General features: G+C 40.3%; 1 protein-coding gene across 1 annotated transcript; it reads left to right on the top strand.

Annotated features, from left to right (window-relative positions):
- The first annotated feature begins 1,210 nt into the window (after positions 1 to 1,210).
- On the top strand, positions 1,211 to 11,877 carry zmynd12 (zinc finger, MYND-type containing 12). The gene is made up of 8 exons (XM_077514616.1): positions 1,211 to 1,517; positions 4,559 to 4,688; positions 6,993 to 7,164; positions 7,237 to 7,406; positions 7,485 to 7,607; positions 7,680 to 7,773; positions 8,557 to 8,702; positions 11,584 to 11,877. Exons 1-8 carry the CDS (start codon positions 1,378 to 1,380, stop codon positions 11,704 to 11,706), a joined length of 1,098 nt encoding a protein of 365 aa, XP_077370742.1. The 5' UTR covers positions 1,211 to 1,377; the 3' UTR covers positions 11,707 to 11,877.
- The last annotated feature ends 3,760 nt before the right edge of the window (positions 11,878 to 15,637 follow it).

The raw sequence follows: 15,637 nt of genomic DNA, 5'->3' as shown, positions 1-15,637 counted from the left end.
TACTCCGGTCTCCTCCCACATTCCAAAGACATGCATGGCAGGTTAATTGGGCGCTCTGAATTGCCCCTAGGTGTGCGTGTGAGTGTGGATGGTTGTTCGTCTCTGTGTGCCCTGCAATTGGTTGGCAACCAGTTCAGGGTGTCCCCCGCCTACTGCCCAGAGCCAGCTGAGATAGGCGCCAGCAGCCCCCGCGACCCTTGTGAGGAATAAGCGGTCAAGAAAATGGATGGATAATAAATATCGTTCAAAGAAACATAATGTCGTTAGTGTTTCCTTTTGACGATGCATCACCACAGTTAAGGCCCAAAGTAAATATAGAATAAGCTCATTTTGATATAATCACAAGAAGGAATAATACAATTTCTAGACATAATGGATAGGGGAAAAAATGTAACGATGCTAGCAGAGTGGTACATAAAACATCGTAGTCATTCTCAGATTCCATGCAAATCTATGAAATTTATACTGTAAGTTATTATTATTATTATTATTATTATTATTATTATCATCATCATCATCATCATCATCATCATCATCATCATCATCATCATCATTATTATTATTATTATTATTATTATTATTATTATTATTATTATTATTATTATTATTATTATTATGAAGGGCACGGTGGATGAGTGGTTAGCACGTCCGCCTCTCAGTACTGAGGACTTGAGTTCCTGGGTGGAGTTTGCATGTTCTGCCTGTGTGGGTCTTCTCCGGGTACTCCGGTCTCCTCCCACATTCCAAAGACATGCACGGCAGGTTGATTTGGGCGCTCCGAATTGTCCCTAGGTGTGATTGTGAGTATGAGTGGTTGTTCGTCTCTGTGTGCCCTGCGATTGGCTGGCAACCAGTCCAGGGTGTCCCCTGCCTCCTGCCCAGAGCCAGCTGAGATAGGCTCCAGCACCCCCCCCCCCACCCCCCCTTGTTGTGAGGAATAAGCGGTCAAGAAAATGGATGGATGGATGGATGGATGGATGGATGGATGGATATTATTAAGAAGAAGAAGAAGGAAAATGGAGTAGGACAACAGAGGGAGAAAGCATCAGTTGGAGCAGGAAACCAGAATCAGACAGTGACACAATAAAGTGTTGAGGAGTGTTGATCGTTACCACGACGACCTCAGACAACGCGCGCATTGGTGGCCTGTTCAAATACACAACAAAGAACACGCATATTGTGATGACGTCAAACACGACAGCATTGTGGATTCACTGAAGCAGATAAAGCCGCTAACACAAACCGGCATCATAAACAAAAGGAATATAATTCGACATCGCATTAACCATTTCCCTAGTTCATTTCGGAAATTTAGGTTGAACTCGGGGATCTCTAAATTGTTGATGTGCGGACGTGTTTTGGGGTCCTGAACGAATCATGGAGTCCAAAACGCAAGACGTCCTACCTTCGACCGAGATCATCCCCCTCGCCTTGCCCAAAAGAACCGAAAAGTTGTGTGAACTATGTCAGAAACGAGCATACTTGCAATGCGCCAGGTGTCGAGTCACCTTCTACTGGTAAGACCAGCAACTATCCGAACATCATCACGACATATAGTGCCTGAAAGCGACACGAGTACAAATTCAGAAAATATCTTTAGAGAGTGGTTGGAATTTTTCTAATGTTTTGATCGTATTTTTATTTAGTTAGTTTACTTATGTGACGCAGTTAAAGACACAATGAATTATTCTGCTCTGTGCTTCCAGCTCAGGCTGATTGTGTAAGTAACGTAACGAAGACGATTAGGGGACATGCACTGGACAGTAAAAATAAACAATAAAAAAATAAATACAAAATAAATAAAAATAAAATGATCTACTTCGTTACATTGCAAGACTGACGCCACAGGCACCCTAGGGTTTGTGACACTAGGTGGCAGTGTTGTCCACGTGGAGACCTTCGCGTCATGTGACTGTCGTTGCCAGAAAACAACTGGAAATGAAATTAGCACATTTTTTTGTTATTCATGTGACTGCTTGCCTCGCTGAGTTTTATGCTGGCCAACACCACACCCGAATGTAAAAGTCTGACCATAAACAAATTAAATGCGAACATGTAAATACATGTGTGAGGTCAGAGCTTTGTGTATTTGTTCGGACTTGTACAACGTTGGCAATTCTACAAATAAAAGTGTTATGAAAAGCACAAACATTTAACCCTATAACTCAGTCATAATAGTAATTTGTTGGATCATTGCGTCATATTTTTTCAAAGATTTACTGTTGCCCTTTGGAGGATATAAAAACTTAAGTGGGACCTTCGTGCCCCACCCCTGCTTGAGTTGTAGCCAGTTGTTATGATGCCCTGGAGTGTTTCCTGTATCCACTGCTGTGATGGACCAAACACAGAGGTCAAATTTCACAAAAGGAGGTTAAAAACAAGCCTATTTGAGAACACATGAGTAGAAAGTATTGCTTTCAAATATAGTACAGAGATACCTAAAAAAATTACTTGCTACTAATATGCAGTGAACGCATCACACCACACCAAACTCAAACACACGCTGTGGACAGTGATGAAATGCTTTATAGCTACGCATTGTTTTTATATTTAGCTTGGAAATGACAGAGCTGTAATTACTTTTCCACTTTATGTGTGCCTCAGGCTTGTCAGTAGCACAAACTTTCTGTCCTTATTTTTACAACTATGACCCAAATAAATATTCTATTGTATGCTGAGTTTACATCAAGTCTGCCAGTACCACAGATGGAGGACACCTGCACAGTCTTGAGTGCTGTCAGCAAACGTTGCTATTGCAAAGATAGTATTCAGTTTTGACTGGGCCTGTTATGAATTATCAGTGTTTCCTGTTGTGAATGCAGTGTTGAATAAGTATGCTGCATGCCGCATCTCGATGTTTTTCAAGTTTACCTTGAAGGATGAACTCTTGAGACTTTTCAGTGATTCACAGTTCTATCCCATTTGACATTGTTTAAGTTAAACTGCATTGCCCTTGTTAGGGCAGATTAGGAGTTACTTTTGGATGTGACGTGGCTAAAGTATTTTGCCTGCTGGCTTCTTCTTCTGTCTCCGGCACAAAGACCGCAGCCCATGTGCTCCGCCAGTGGAAAGAAACACGAGATGCCAAGGCTAGTTGCAGCAGTCTGAAGAAAATTACAGCAGCCGTTCGGCAAAAGCATGCAATTTACTATGATGATACATCTAAAAATGACTCGGTGACTCATACTTCGGGACTCTTGAAGGGGACATTTTATGCAAAATCTTTAATAGCGTTTTTTTTTGTTTTTTTTGTATGAAGTCAGGTGTCCCAGCAAATGTCATTTTAACAACCAAGTTAATCTTTTGTTATCATCTCATTTCAGTCAGTTCTGCCACCTGCTTTCCTGTTCCATATCCTGGTTGTCCATCCATCCATCCATTTTCTTGACCGCTTACTCCTCACAAGGGTCGCGGGGGCTGCTGGCGCCTATCTCAGCTGGCTCTGGGCAGTAGGCGGGGGACACCCTGGACTGGTTGCCAACCAATCGCAGGGCACACAGAGACGAACAACCATCCACACTCACACGCACACCTAGGGACAATTCAGAGCGCCCAATTAACCTGCCATGCATGTCTTTGGAATGTGGGAGGAGACCGGAGAACCCGGAGAAGACCCACGCGGGCACGGGGAGAACATGCAAACTCCACCCAGGAAGGCCGGAGCACAGTATATATATATATACAGTGTATATATATATACAGTATATATATATATATGTATATATATATATATATATATATATATATATATATATATATATATATATATATATATATATATATATATATATATATATATATATATATATTCCAGGGTGTCCCCCGCCTACTGCCCAGAGCCAGCTGAGATAGGCGCCAGCACCCCTCGCGACCCTTGTGAGGAATAAGCGGTCAAGAAGATGGATGGATGGATATATCACTTGCTTGACACAGGGCCTAAATATTGGCTAATTTAATTAAAAATAGGGTTTGTAAAGTGTCCTATAATTCACCAAATATCCTGTTACACCACTACAAACTACCCGAATCTGGTTGCCCAGCATGGCGCATACCAGCCTGCTGAATTCCCCAAAATGCTCAATAGGGCTTGAATCCGCAGGAAAATCCCATTTTTACGCCAGAGGGCACATGTGCTGTGTATGAAAATAGAGCCCTGGTTTCAAGTCATTTGAGGAGAGTTAAAAGGGGAGTTTGCAGTTTGTGTGCACCATGTCCGATGAAGAAATCGAAGGCATGGCCTATAAAGTCTTAATCATTTGCCTCGCACTCGAGCACACTTCGGTCACCGGCATGCACCTGCAGCCTCTCGCTAACGTATTAGTTGGGCTTCAGGAGATTTTCTGACTATTTTGAAAAATCCACCTGCACCTTCATAAATGCATGCCCATATGAATAGACATAGTGAGGTTTGCAGCTCGAGTCATTTGAGGAGGTTGGGGGAGAGCGATTATTGAGGCAAAGCTAAAAACCGCAATCTCCCTCTTTAAAATGAACCTTGAGTCATGTTGTACAACCCTAACCTGCAGGTCTCCTCTCCTGGTTTTCTTTCACTCGACAGTGATGAGGAGCACCAGCAATCTGACTGGATTGGAATCCACAAGAGGATATGCCAGTTGCTCGTTCCCATTCGCACCCCATCGCTTTTTAGTATGCAGCGTGCCCGCCGCATTGAAAATCTACTCAAAACGGTGAGGCCATAACATGCACCTTGGAATGTGATCTGATGCCAAGTAAAAGTATTACATCCCTCGGCCATGAAAAATGTGGTATCTCCTGCCAGAAATTAGTTTTCTGTTTTTCCCTACAGGCTACAGTAAGATCACTGTAGAGTTTAAAAATCATGCACACACGCTTTTCTTCACCTCTGTCCAGTACTGTGGAACCAGTAAATGTCTCCTCACTACTTTCTCTTGAATTTTCTGTTTACCAATTAGTGAAAGTTGTAAGGTCATTGCACAAATCATTGTTGATATTTCTTTGATGGTTCATACACCTGTAGGTAGACACTTTATAACACAAATCATACATTTTAATACTATAATGTGATTTCCATTGTTCGTAATATTTGTTTTAATTACCCTCAAAAATAGAACAATTGGTAAAGTATATTATTATACATTGGTTTTATTATATTTGCAATCCTGAAGATTTTCTTTTGTTTTGGTTGATTTGTGAGCCAGCTCAAATTTGTGTTGAGAAAGAAATGAAATCAGCTTGAAAAGTTGAACATTTTTGTGACAGCTTGTCTGTAAGATTTTATTTATTTATTTATTTATTTATTTATTTAGCACTCCTGCAGCAGCCAACATTAATTTCACTCCCAGCCATTTTTACTGTAGCAACTCCCTTTGCTCCTGGCTGTTTTACTGGATTTTGTCTGATTTTGCAAGGGGCACAAAATATTGTGTTGTTATAAAAACATGGAACCTACCAAAATAAAGATTATATACCATAAGAAAGATTCTTTCATCAGGAAAAAAAATGTGTATTTCTATCATTTTCCATCTTGCAGCAATTAGCATTAGAATATAGCAAGTTTCATCATTATTCCCAAATCTGCTTAGAACTGTGGTGAAATCAGCTTGTTTTAACATGGCCCTGGTTGATCGCGTATAATCTGCTGCCACCTGCTGGCAGTTTTTGTAATAACTACCATTGCTTCAACTGTTCTCTGCAGGAGAAAGGCTGCATCAAAGCCTTTTTTCTCTATGCTCTAGCATAAAAACCCCATAAACATATAAATAAATAAATAAATAAATAAATAAATAAATATGTCTTTGGGACACATAAAACATTTAAAATAGAACATATTTATATATTTTTGGGAGCAAATGAATTAAAACACACTTTGTGCGCGTTGTCTTGTCCGTATGTACTGTTGAACTTAAATATCCTTCTATTCTCTGAACCAGTTATCCTCACTAGGGTCGCTGGTGTGCTGGAGCCTATCCCACCAACCAGTAAGAGTCAGGATACACCCTGAACTAGTCGCCAGCCAATCTCAGACTGTTGAAGTAATCATGCTGTACTATCAACAGTTTTTTTTTTCTTTAAATAGAAAACCTGTTCTCAATGCAATCAAAATGTATTCAGGCCACCTTCTATTGCTTTCACTTTTTTTTTTTTTTTTTTTCTCGGTCTCAACCTTATGCTAAAATCCATCTATCCATTTTCTGCGGTCGTACTGCTTACTCTGCAAATTAAATTAAATGAGAGATAATGAATGGATGTGATAAACACTGACAAAAGGTTTATGGTGGCTGCCTCCTTTCATAACTTGAGCTGAAGTGAGGTTGACTTGTATCGCTCTGTCTCCCACGAGCTGTACCAGACCTGTTTACGACCATAACATTCTCCATGAAAGACTTTAAAGCTCATTTCGATGCAGAAGATACAGTTATGTACTACCACAAACTCTGCTATCACAACAATATTTTGACACACGACATTATAGTGTAGTGATTACTACTGTAGTGACTCCAGCAGTCACTTCTTAACCTGAAACTACTTCTTAAGGTAGATAAATATGTTAGAGGAATTGTTTGAAAAAGTCACCTACACGAGTCACAAAATCCAAGTATTTGGGCATCTAGTTAGACCAAATACTTACATTTAAAACTCATATTGATACACTCAAAAGTAACGAAAAAAAAATGTATTAATGATATTAACTCCAACAAAAAGAAACACAATTCCTGCAAAAGTAAGTACCCAAAAGAAGCAATCATTGCCACATATAAAACTTTACTTCGCTATCTTGCAAAATGACAAAAATTGATTGAGCCCAATCGAGTTCTCAGTGTCTCAAATGAATTAGAGTACCGTCAAATTCTTGTTTGTCCTTAGCGTGTGCGATAGGCTGCCGACCAACCAAAGAGGTACATGCCTCTCGTCCAAAAGTCAGCTGGAACAGGCCCTTGCTCACCCGGCACCCGAATGAGTACTATAAAATAACTTGATGGATGATAAATTGAATTGTATCTCCTGTGCAGAAAGAGCTGATTGAGATTTGTAGGTTGGTGGCGGAGAGCAAGCTGTCTGAGGGGAAGCACGAAGAGGCTGTGCCTGCCGCCCAGGCCTGCCTGCGCTGTTCCGTCGACGTGTACGGCCCCAACACCGTCCAGCTGGTGCCTGCTTACCTGCTGCTAGCTGATGCCAACATGGGTGAGGAGTGCCACCCCTGCTCGTCTCTCGTCTTATACGCCACGTTTGTATTTGTGTGATTGTGCCACTCAGGCATGGGTAATGTGGCCCTGGTGGCGGAGCTCCTGTCCCAAGCGGAGTGGGCGGTGTTGAAGAGTCCGGAATGTGGCTATTCTGTCCACCACCGGCTGCACAGGAGCATGGGCTGCCTCCACACGGCTACGGGTCACTTTGAGGCAGCTCTTTTTCACTTTGCAAACGATGTGCGTGTCGTGTAAACTCAGTCGATGCACATGTTCCATCCTTTTCATGTGAAGCTTTATGTCTGACATGTTTTTAAGATCTATTTTGCTAGTGAGGAGTACGGCCTGGACAGCACCGTGTTGTGTGGCGGTTACTTCCTCATGGCTGATGTGTTTGTCAAAAAGGGGGAGCCTTCTATTGTTCATTCCTTGTACACAGAGGTGATATATAAGCCAAATATGATCAAATTCTGTTCATTTACCTTACAAGTAAATCCGAATGTTTCTCCTTAGGTGGCAGAGACTTGGCACTCTCACCTGGCCAAACTCCTGCAGAGCCACATCCAAATTTTACAGAAGAACCCCGACATGCTGGAGCCTTCATTTGGTGCGTCAACGATGCTCATATGAGTTAAGACAACATTTATTTACTCATGTTTTGTCAAATAGGTTCTGTAGATGGCTCATTGAAGTGGGAAAATTGTTCGTACATGTGAGTGGTTGTTTTGTTTGTCTGTATGTGGACTGACTACCATTACGCCCAAAAGTCAGCTGGGAGCCATAGAGGATATGTGGCAAAAAAAAAAAAAAAGTAATTAAACTGCTCTGTATTAAATATAGAATTCACATAATTAAGAAATAAAAATAGCTTGAAATAATGCTACGTGATGCAAACTAGAGAAAAACAGATACTTAAGTTGTGAATAACACACAAATTGGATCCATACACGGCCAATGAAATTCGGCATACGACATCACAATAACGACACTCCTCTTGCTAACCAACTTCATTGACGTATCACTGAAAAAGAAGGTCAACAGGACTAAATTTAGCTGAGCCGACTTGCTGTGCAACCGGAAGGCTAAAGCTTAGCAGCTTCACGGCACGCATGCTACGAGACCGCCGCTGACACATCTTCGGCTGTGCGGCATCCGTGCTACTAGCCTCTGTCACAGTTGCTGTCCTACATACTGTATGACGCTAAGCTTATTAGCTGCCATACCAGTGGATGCTTCACACAAGAGCACAGCTCAAGGCCCAAAGGGGAACCCCCCCACCAATATGAAACATATATGATTTTTTTAAAGATACATACATATATATATATATATATATATATATGGTGTACAATGCTAAAGTGAATCTCTATCATCCTTCCTTTATAACCAGATAAAGGTCAGCAAGTGGAAGTGGACAAAATTCTGAGGACCATTTTAGTGTTTGAGCAGCACGAAAGCCGAAATGAACCCGCTCACGTGGCTCTGGTTGCCCACTCCTTGGCCATGCTCTCCTTCCTGGGTGGGGATGCCACCAAGGTGAGTCGCCTGCCAAGGTTAGCGGGAGTCAACATACTACTAACACAGTGACACAGTGTCCTATTTACCCCGTGGCGTACTTCCTTACTCGGCCGTCTCCATGTGAGATTATCTGTGATTGTTAAAGCTTTAAGATGAAGTGGGGATTTAGTCGAAGCTGCACTGTGATGTGCACGTTGGGTACACTCTTTTATTATTATTATTATTATTATTATTATTATTATTATTATTATTATTATTATTATTATTATTATTGTTGTGGTACAGAGAGTTTATTTGAATATTTTAGTTTTGATTTAGTTGTTTATTGACATGGAACATTCCATGAAGTTGTTGAATGTTTTTGTAACTGCAAGCTAGAATCCTAACAAAATGAGTCATGCAAATGCAAACATAAATCATGTGAGTTGCATTTCTTGAATTCAGTTGCTGAAATAAATTGTATCCAAAATATTCAAATTTATTGAGATTGAATTCGCTTTTTAGCACGTCCGCTTCCCAGTTCTGAGGTCTCCGGTTCGAGTCCAGGCTCGGACCTTCCTGGGTGGAGTTTGCATGTTCTCCCCGTGACCGCGTGGGTCTTCTCCGGGTACTCCGGTCTCCTCCCACATTCCAAAGACATGCATGGCAGGTTAATTGGGCGCTCCGAATTGTCCCTAGGTGTGCGTGTGAGTGTGGATGGTTGTTCGTCTCTGTGTGCCCTGCGATTGGTTGGCAACCAGTCCAGGGTGTCCCCCGCCTACTGCCCAGAGCCAGCTGAGATAGGCGCCAGCAGCCCCCGCGACCCTTGTGAGGAATAAGCGGTCAAGAAAATGGATGGATGGATGAATTCGCTTTTGAATTGGCTTTCATTAGATTGTAGTTGTACCGATTTAAGTGTCCAGTGACGTAGGAAGGAAATTGTTTGTCTGCTAAATGAGGACGTCCACAGAGCTCAGCACACGTTAGAAGTGTCTTGACCGGTCAGCTGACGTTTACACCTTAGAAAACCTTGTCTGCATTTCTAATTTGCCATTAAGCTTAAGTAGTGTCTGGTACATCTTGCACGTAAGGATAGATGCCAGCCACACAAATAGAACACCTACACTTATGTGTTTGTTGGCTATTACACACTTTGCTTTAGTGTGATTTACTGGGAATTTAGGGTAATTTAAGAGTAAGGTAAAACATATTGTTTTGTTATTAGTCAACATCCATGTGAAATCGATTGATCTCTTCAACCCAAAAGCGAGGGCACTACACTACTTTTATTAATTGCTCCATTTTATTTTGCTCTTCACTCAAGTGGTGGCATATGCAAAGCTTGCTGAGTCATTCTCCCGTCACGTGTGTGACATTTTCAGGACTATTCTGTTTTTCTTCCGGGCTTCAAGCTTAGGCAATAATTAAATTTGAGACCTAAGAAATTATAGTATATTTATTGTGCTGACTATATCATCAGCATATATAAAAAGTTTAACTGATGATGCTTAAATTGAATTTTGTGAACAATATTTAAGATCCCTACAGCCAACCTTCAATTTTGCAAATGTCTTGTTTATTTCCATAAATTCCCATTAATTTGCATAAAGTCACAACTTTTCCAACATTGAAAATCCCCAGAATTTTGCAACCCTACAAGCTACTTTGTTTCAAAGGCGTGTATAGGGATGAAGGGGTGCACCCACTCCAACAAAATGCTGGCATGTATGTGACCAAAAGGGTTGGGAAAGTTTTTTTAATTTTTTTTTTTATAAATTTTTATTTTTTTTAAATAAATGTTATTAAAACACACCCACACACACGATTGAAGAAATAGTTACAGGGAGTCCTTGAGTTACATCAGAGTTCGTGCCTACGAGTCGAATTTCCCCATTAAAGTCAATATTTACATCCAAAATAATTTGCATAAAAAAATCAAAAATACATTAAAATAAAAAAATAAGATGCTGTCCAACTGTCCGATTGAAACCCAAGTATTTTCCGATGTTCGTTGGTGCCTCCTTTCTGCGATCTTTTTATGATGTCCAGCTTCATTTTCATGGTAATTGCTTTTTTTTTTTTTGTCTGGACCAACATTGATGGAAAACGTAGCTTTCTTCTTTGGGGTTATGATGTGGGAAAAAAGAAGGAGAAAAAGCCAAAGATACTCCCACAAGTGCACAAGCGCTAGCACTAGCTAAGGGCTAAATAGCGGACAAGGGGAAAGCACTGCAGGCTATATGCTGGACGATGAGCCAAAATGGTGGACGGGGCGTATCGTTGTAAAGTCGAAACGCCTTAGGTCGAGTGTGCCTTAACTCGAGGACACCCTGTATTTGAATACAATTGTGCCACAGGTCTCAGTCTTCTTTCCACATCTCTTATTGCTCCGAGGGAAAAAAAAAAAAAAAAAGAGGACATGCTACTGTGCTATAATGACCACTTTCCTCCTTTCCAAGTCATAATGTGTGATGACAATGTTGGTCCGAGTGGGACTTCAGACGCCACGGTCACAGTTTTCCTCCATTTGTGGACTGCGGTGCAGGATCTGTCATTTGAAAAGTATAGTGTAGCGAAAAGTGATGCAATCAGATTGAGGATTAAGCTCCGAATTTTACTGTACACTGAATGCCCCACAGACGTTTGAATCCTGAATTCTGTTTGTGTGTCTGTCTCCATCCATCCATCCATCCATCCATCCATCCATCCATCCATCCATCCCAGTGGTGTACATTAGTATAACAAACAACCAAACATACATAACTAGCTGAGCAGGTCGTGTCATCTGAAGGGTAAAAAGTGGGCTGAGCAAAGCAGGCCGGGTCGGATTGCAGCTGATATTACATAAATCAGCTTTCTCTTTCCCGAGTGTGACAGCTGCTGTTGCTGCTGCTTGTCTTTGTGTGTGTGCGTGTGTCAGGCACTGGGATTTGGACGCATGGCGCTGGAAGCGAGCCAGCTGATACCAAACCATGACCTGACAGAGCCCATCCGGGCTCTGCTGCAGCTGCTGAGTAAAGACCCGCAGCTGACTTCCGCCTAGCCCCTACAGCTGACCCACTCAATTCATTTACCCACATTGTCAAGAGTTCTGTGATATATTGTATTCACTTGTTTTTCCTTGCAAAACTGGTCATTTTTTCCCCTTGATTTTGTATTCATGTATCTTATTCAGTACATGATTTATGGTAATTAAAACGTAACATTTCATTCATTGGTGATGTGTATTGTATTTTACCGAGCATTTTGCATGTGTCTCTGAAATTGTTTTCATCCTGTCAATATGGCGTACCACCCACTTTTTAGCATTATGTGTAGTTGTAGTTGGATGTTGTCAAACTTATGTTCCCTTTTGTGAAATCAAAATTTTTTAAAGAAAAAATATTTTGCTGTTTGCATATACATTATCTGCCTGTGCCTGTAGTTAATTTATTAAAGGGGAAGTCTACCATAAACATTTCTTGACAATATGTTGTATATGAAGCCCCACTGGTCTAAATATGGTATTGTGGTTAATATTGTGTTAGTAGAATATGAGCTAAGCAGCAAAATCCAGCAGTTTTTCTATCAGAAGGCGGCCATTTTGCCACTTGCGGTCGACTGAAGATGACATCACAGTTGCTTGGTCTCAGGTAACAACCAATCACAGCTCAGCAGGTGATGGCAAAATGGCCGCCTTCTGATAGAAAACTGCTGAATTTTCCTGCTTAACTCTATTAACTCTAATTCTGCTAACAATATTAACCAGAATACCATATTTAGACTAATGGGGCTGCATAGAGCATAATATTGCCAATATTTTTTTTTGTGTTGACTTCCTCTTTAAATAAAAAGGGGCTTGAAAAATATGCATGTCTAAAAGCAAAATATCCACTTACTACAAAGATAATGAAGTTCAATAAAAAAAAAAAATCTCGCATGATATTGCCAAGTCTCATGGCACCTTGTTATAGTATTGAGTCATACACGTTTGACTATAGTACCAAATATCATGTGAATATTTATTTAAAAGATGTAAATCCACATCACTGGATATTTTTTTTCTAGCAGGCGTTTTCATATTTGCAAACAATTGTTTTGATAGTATGTAGTGAAAAAAAGTGAAAGCGAAGTGAAAACAGGAGGGACATTTTTTTTGGTTCTGAATAATGACTTGTCTTTATTTTCATCTAAAAAAAAAAACAAAAGAAAAAGAAAGAGGGAATTATTTACACCATTTGGAACATTAGTTAACAACTTTTGAGAGCCTTTTGTTGAACACTTTGAGTATGATAAACAGTAAGTCACGGTGAGGGCGTTCGCTTTACATCACGTACCAGTGTAGCACTTCCCAACATCAAACGACCTTTAGCTCATCTTATGCTGCATTCGAGGATGGTCGGAAGTCGGACTTTTCCGAGTTCAAACCAGGAAGTGTGTACGGGAACGCCCCCTTGAACTCGGAAACTCCATTTGAGATGTCGGAAGAAGAAAAAAAGGACCCCGACTTCACCGGCGGACTACAATGTGACGTCACACTGAATGGCAAAACACAATTTACTCGAGTATAAAACTAGATAGCTTTCTTCATTCATAAATATTTTACATAACTCCACGTAACACAACGTACGTGGCAGTATGCCGCTATCTTGCTGTATGAAATTATACGGTCAACTTCTTAACTGTATGGAATGCTCATGAAATAAGATCAAACAATAAATAAAGCTAAATTGCAAAAAGGTAAGTTCTCTAGAGGTAAAAATGAGATTTGAGGACCAAAATAAAAACAATTTATCACTATCCGCCATTTTGGTTGTTTACATTTGCCTCGAACGCTTTCAGGTTGGAACTGGGAAAAAAAACAACAACTCGGATATATCCGACTTTCGACCGTCCTCAAATGCAGCAATAAGTCAGTATTTGTAGACGCTACACACCAACACAAGCGTGTCACCCAAGCATAAACATTGCATTGTTGTAAACCAAACAGTTCAACTCCAGACAGCTATTAATTCCTCCCAATTATTTACATGTAATCATCATCCTGCCACTATGTACTCATATTAGTACTAAATTTATACAGCATGTTTTTTTGGCATTCGGATTCATTTTGAGGAGGCAGTAAAACAATGCAAACGTGGATTTCCTCATATTCCCTTTTTCTCTCTCTTTTTGTTTGTTTGTGCCAAATACACATATTCATCTGTTGGAATGGAATAGTTAACCTTGTGCTCTGCAGTACACCGTGTCCTGACACACACTCTTGAGCCCTAAATGATTGATAAACTAGCCACAATTTCAGTTCACATATATTCTGTCTGCTGGAACTGGCAAAAGAAAGTGGAAAAGACATCTAAACAATGTTATGCTTGAAAATGTTTTCTAATTTCAATGTTTTTCACACCAGTAAACATTCATGGCCTTGATGATTGTGAGGAGGCAATGGTTTGTACCATTATGAAGGATCCTGATAACTTGTAGTGTTATTTAAAGCAGTGGTGGTGAAAATACAGCCGGTGGGCCAAATTATTATAAAAATAAAACATCACAAATGCTCACAATCTATAAAAACAAATCTAGCTTATCTAAAATATACCATCAATTGAAACAAATCATAATCATCCTACTGTAACCAGTGATTCTCAACTGGTGGATGCATGGGGACCCAAAAGTGGGCCACGGAACCATTATGGTCGGGTCACGGTACCGACAAATGTTTTGAAATTATACGTGGCACATACTGTAAGAATTATGTGTAGGGATGGGCGAGTACCGATACCAGGTATTGGTATCGGGGCGATACCAGCCTTTTTTCAAGTACTCGAGTACTCGTGACGCAGACGAGTACAAGCGACCGATGGCAGAGGGGGAAGACGTTAAGTGAGTCCTCCTTGCTTGTAACTGGCGCTAGCTTGCAGCGTTTTTTTCACCAAAACTTCACCGGTTTGGAAATACTTCAAAATTGTGAATCTTAAACTAAAAGAGCATTTTTGTGTTTTATTTTGAGTGTTAAGACTATTTAAGAGTGACTGTGGTGGGTTCTTTTTTGTAAAAATTAAAGGAAATATATTTGTTTAAAAATATCTTTTAGTGATTTTTTTTATTTGTCAAAATGTACTACTGGTTTTCTTTTTTCCTTTCTAAAATGTGCTACTGGTATCAGCAGTTGGTATCGGTTTCGTTGAGTACTGAGGATCTGAGTATCGGTATCGGTCTGAAAAAAAAGTGGTACCGAACATCCCTAATTACGTGACACAATCAGTGTGCATCCCAAGTCAGTGTAGGCCTTTATTTCAGAAATAATTTTGACAGGCATGTGCCTTAATTGTGACAGGAAAAAGGTGGTGCTATTAAAATCTTTCAACACTACCTTTTGCTCATTCCCAGCATTCGACGAATAAAAAAGAACTTTGGCCAGTCCATGAATCATTTTGCCATTAATTGCATCAAGATATGATTAGCTTACTTGTCAATGAAGGATATGCGCTACCATTTGATGTAAACAATGTGGAATGATATGGGCGACATCACAAATCCAAATCAAGAGGACAACAACAAGTGGAGAGAGTAGACTCGTACATGTGCGATGATGTGAGTCGTTCGTGGACGACATCACAGTAGTGTGTGTGTGTGTTGTGATGGAGGGCTTGGGGGTATGCTGGGTTTCCTGGTGTCTCATGAGTTGTTAGCTTTGGCTACACTCCACAAACTTGCTCCCACCCCCTAACCATGAAAAAAAAATATATATATCAGGCTTCACATCAGCTTTGCGTTTTTTTTGTTTTGTTTTTTTAACACATAATTAGTTCACACAAACCACTTGTTTTGTCTTAAAAAAAAAAAAGCATAAATTAGGAATAAAACCAGGAACAATACAGAAGAAGCAAGGGGGAAAAGTGCATGTTAGCCATGATATCCACCACATCTTGCGATACTTTTTCCTCATTGTTGCTTGAGTCATGTTTTTGTCTTGTCTTTTTAGATATGTCTGGTAT

This window comes from Festucalex cinctus, chromosome 2 (genome assembly GCF_051991245.1).
Source record: "Festucalex cinctus isolate MCC-2025b chromosome 2, RoL_Fcin_1.0, whole genome shotgun sequence".
NCBI classification, from domain to species: Eukaryota; Metazoa; Chordata; class Actinopteri; order Syngnathiformes; family Syngnathidae; genus Festucalex; species Festucalex cinctus.
This window is presented reverse-complemented; position numbering and strand designations above follow the sequence as displayed.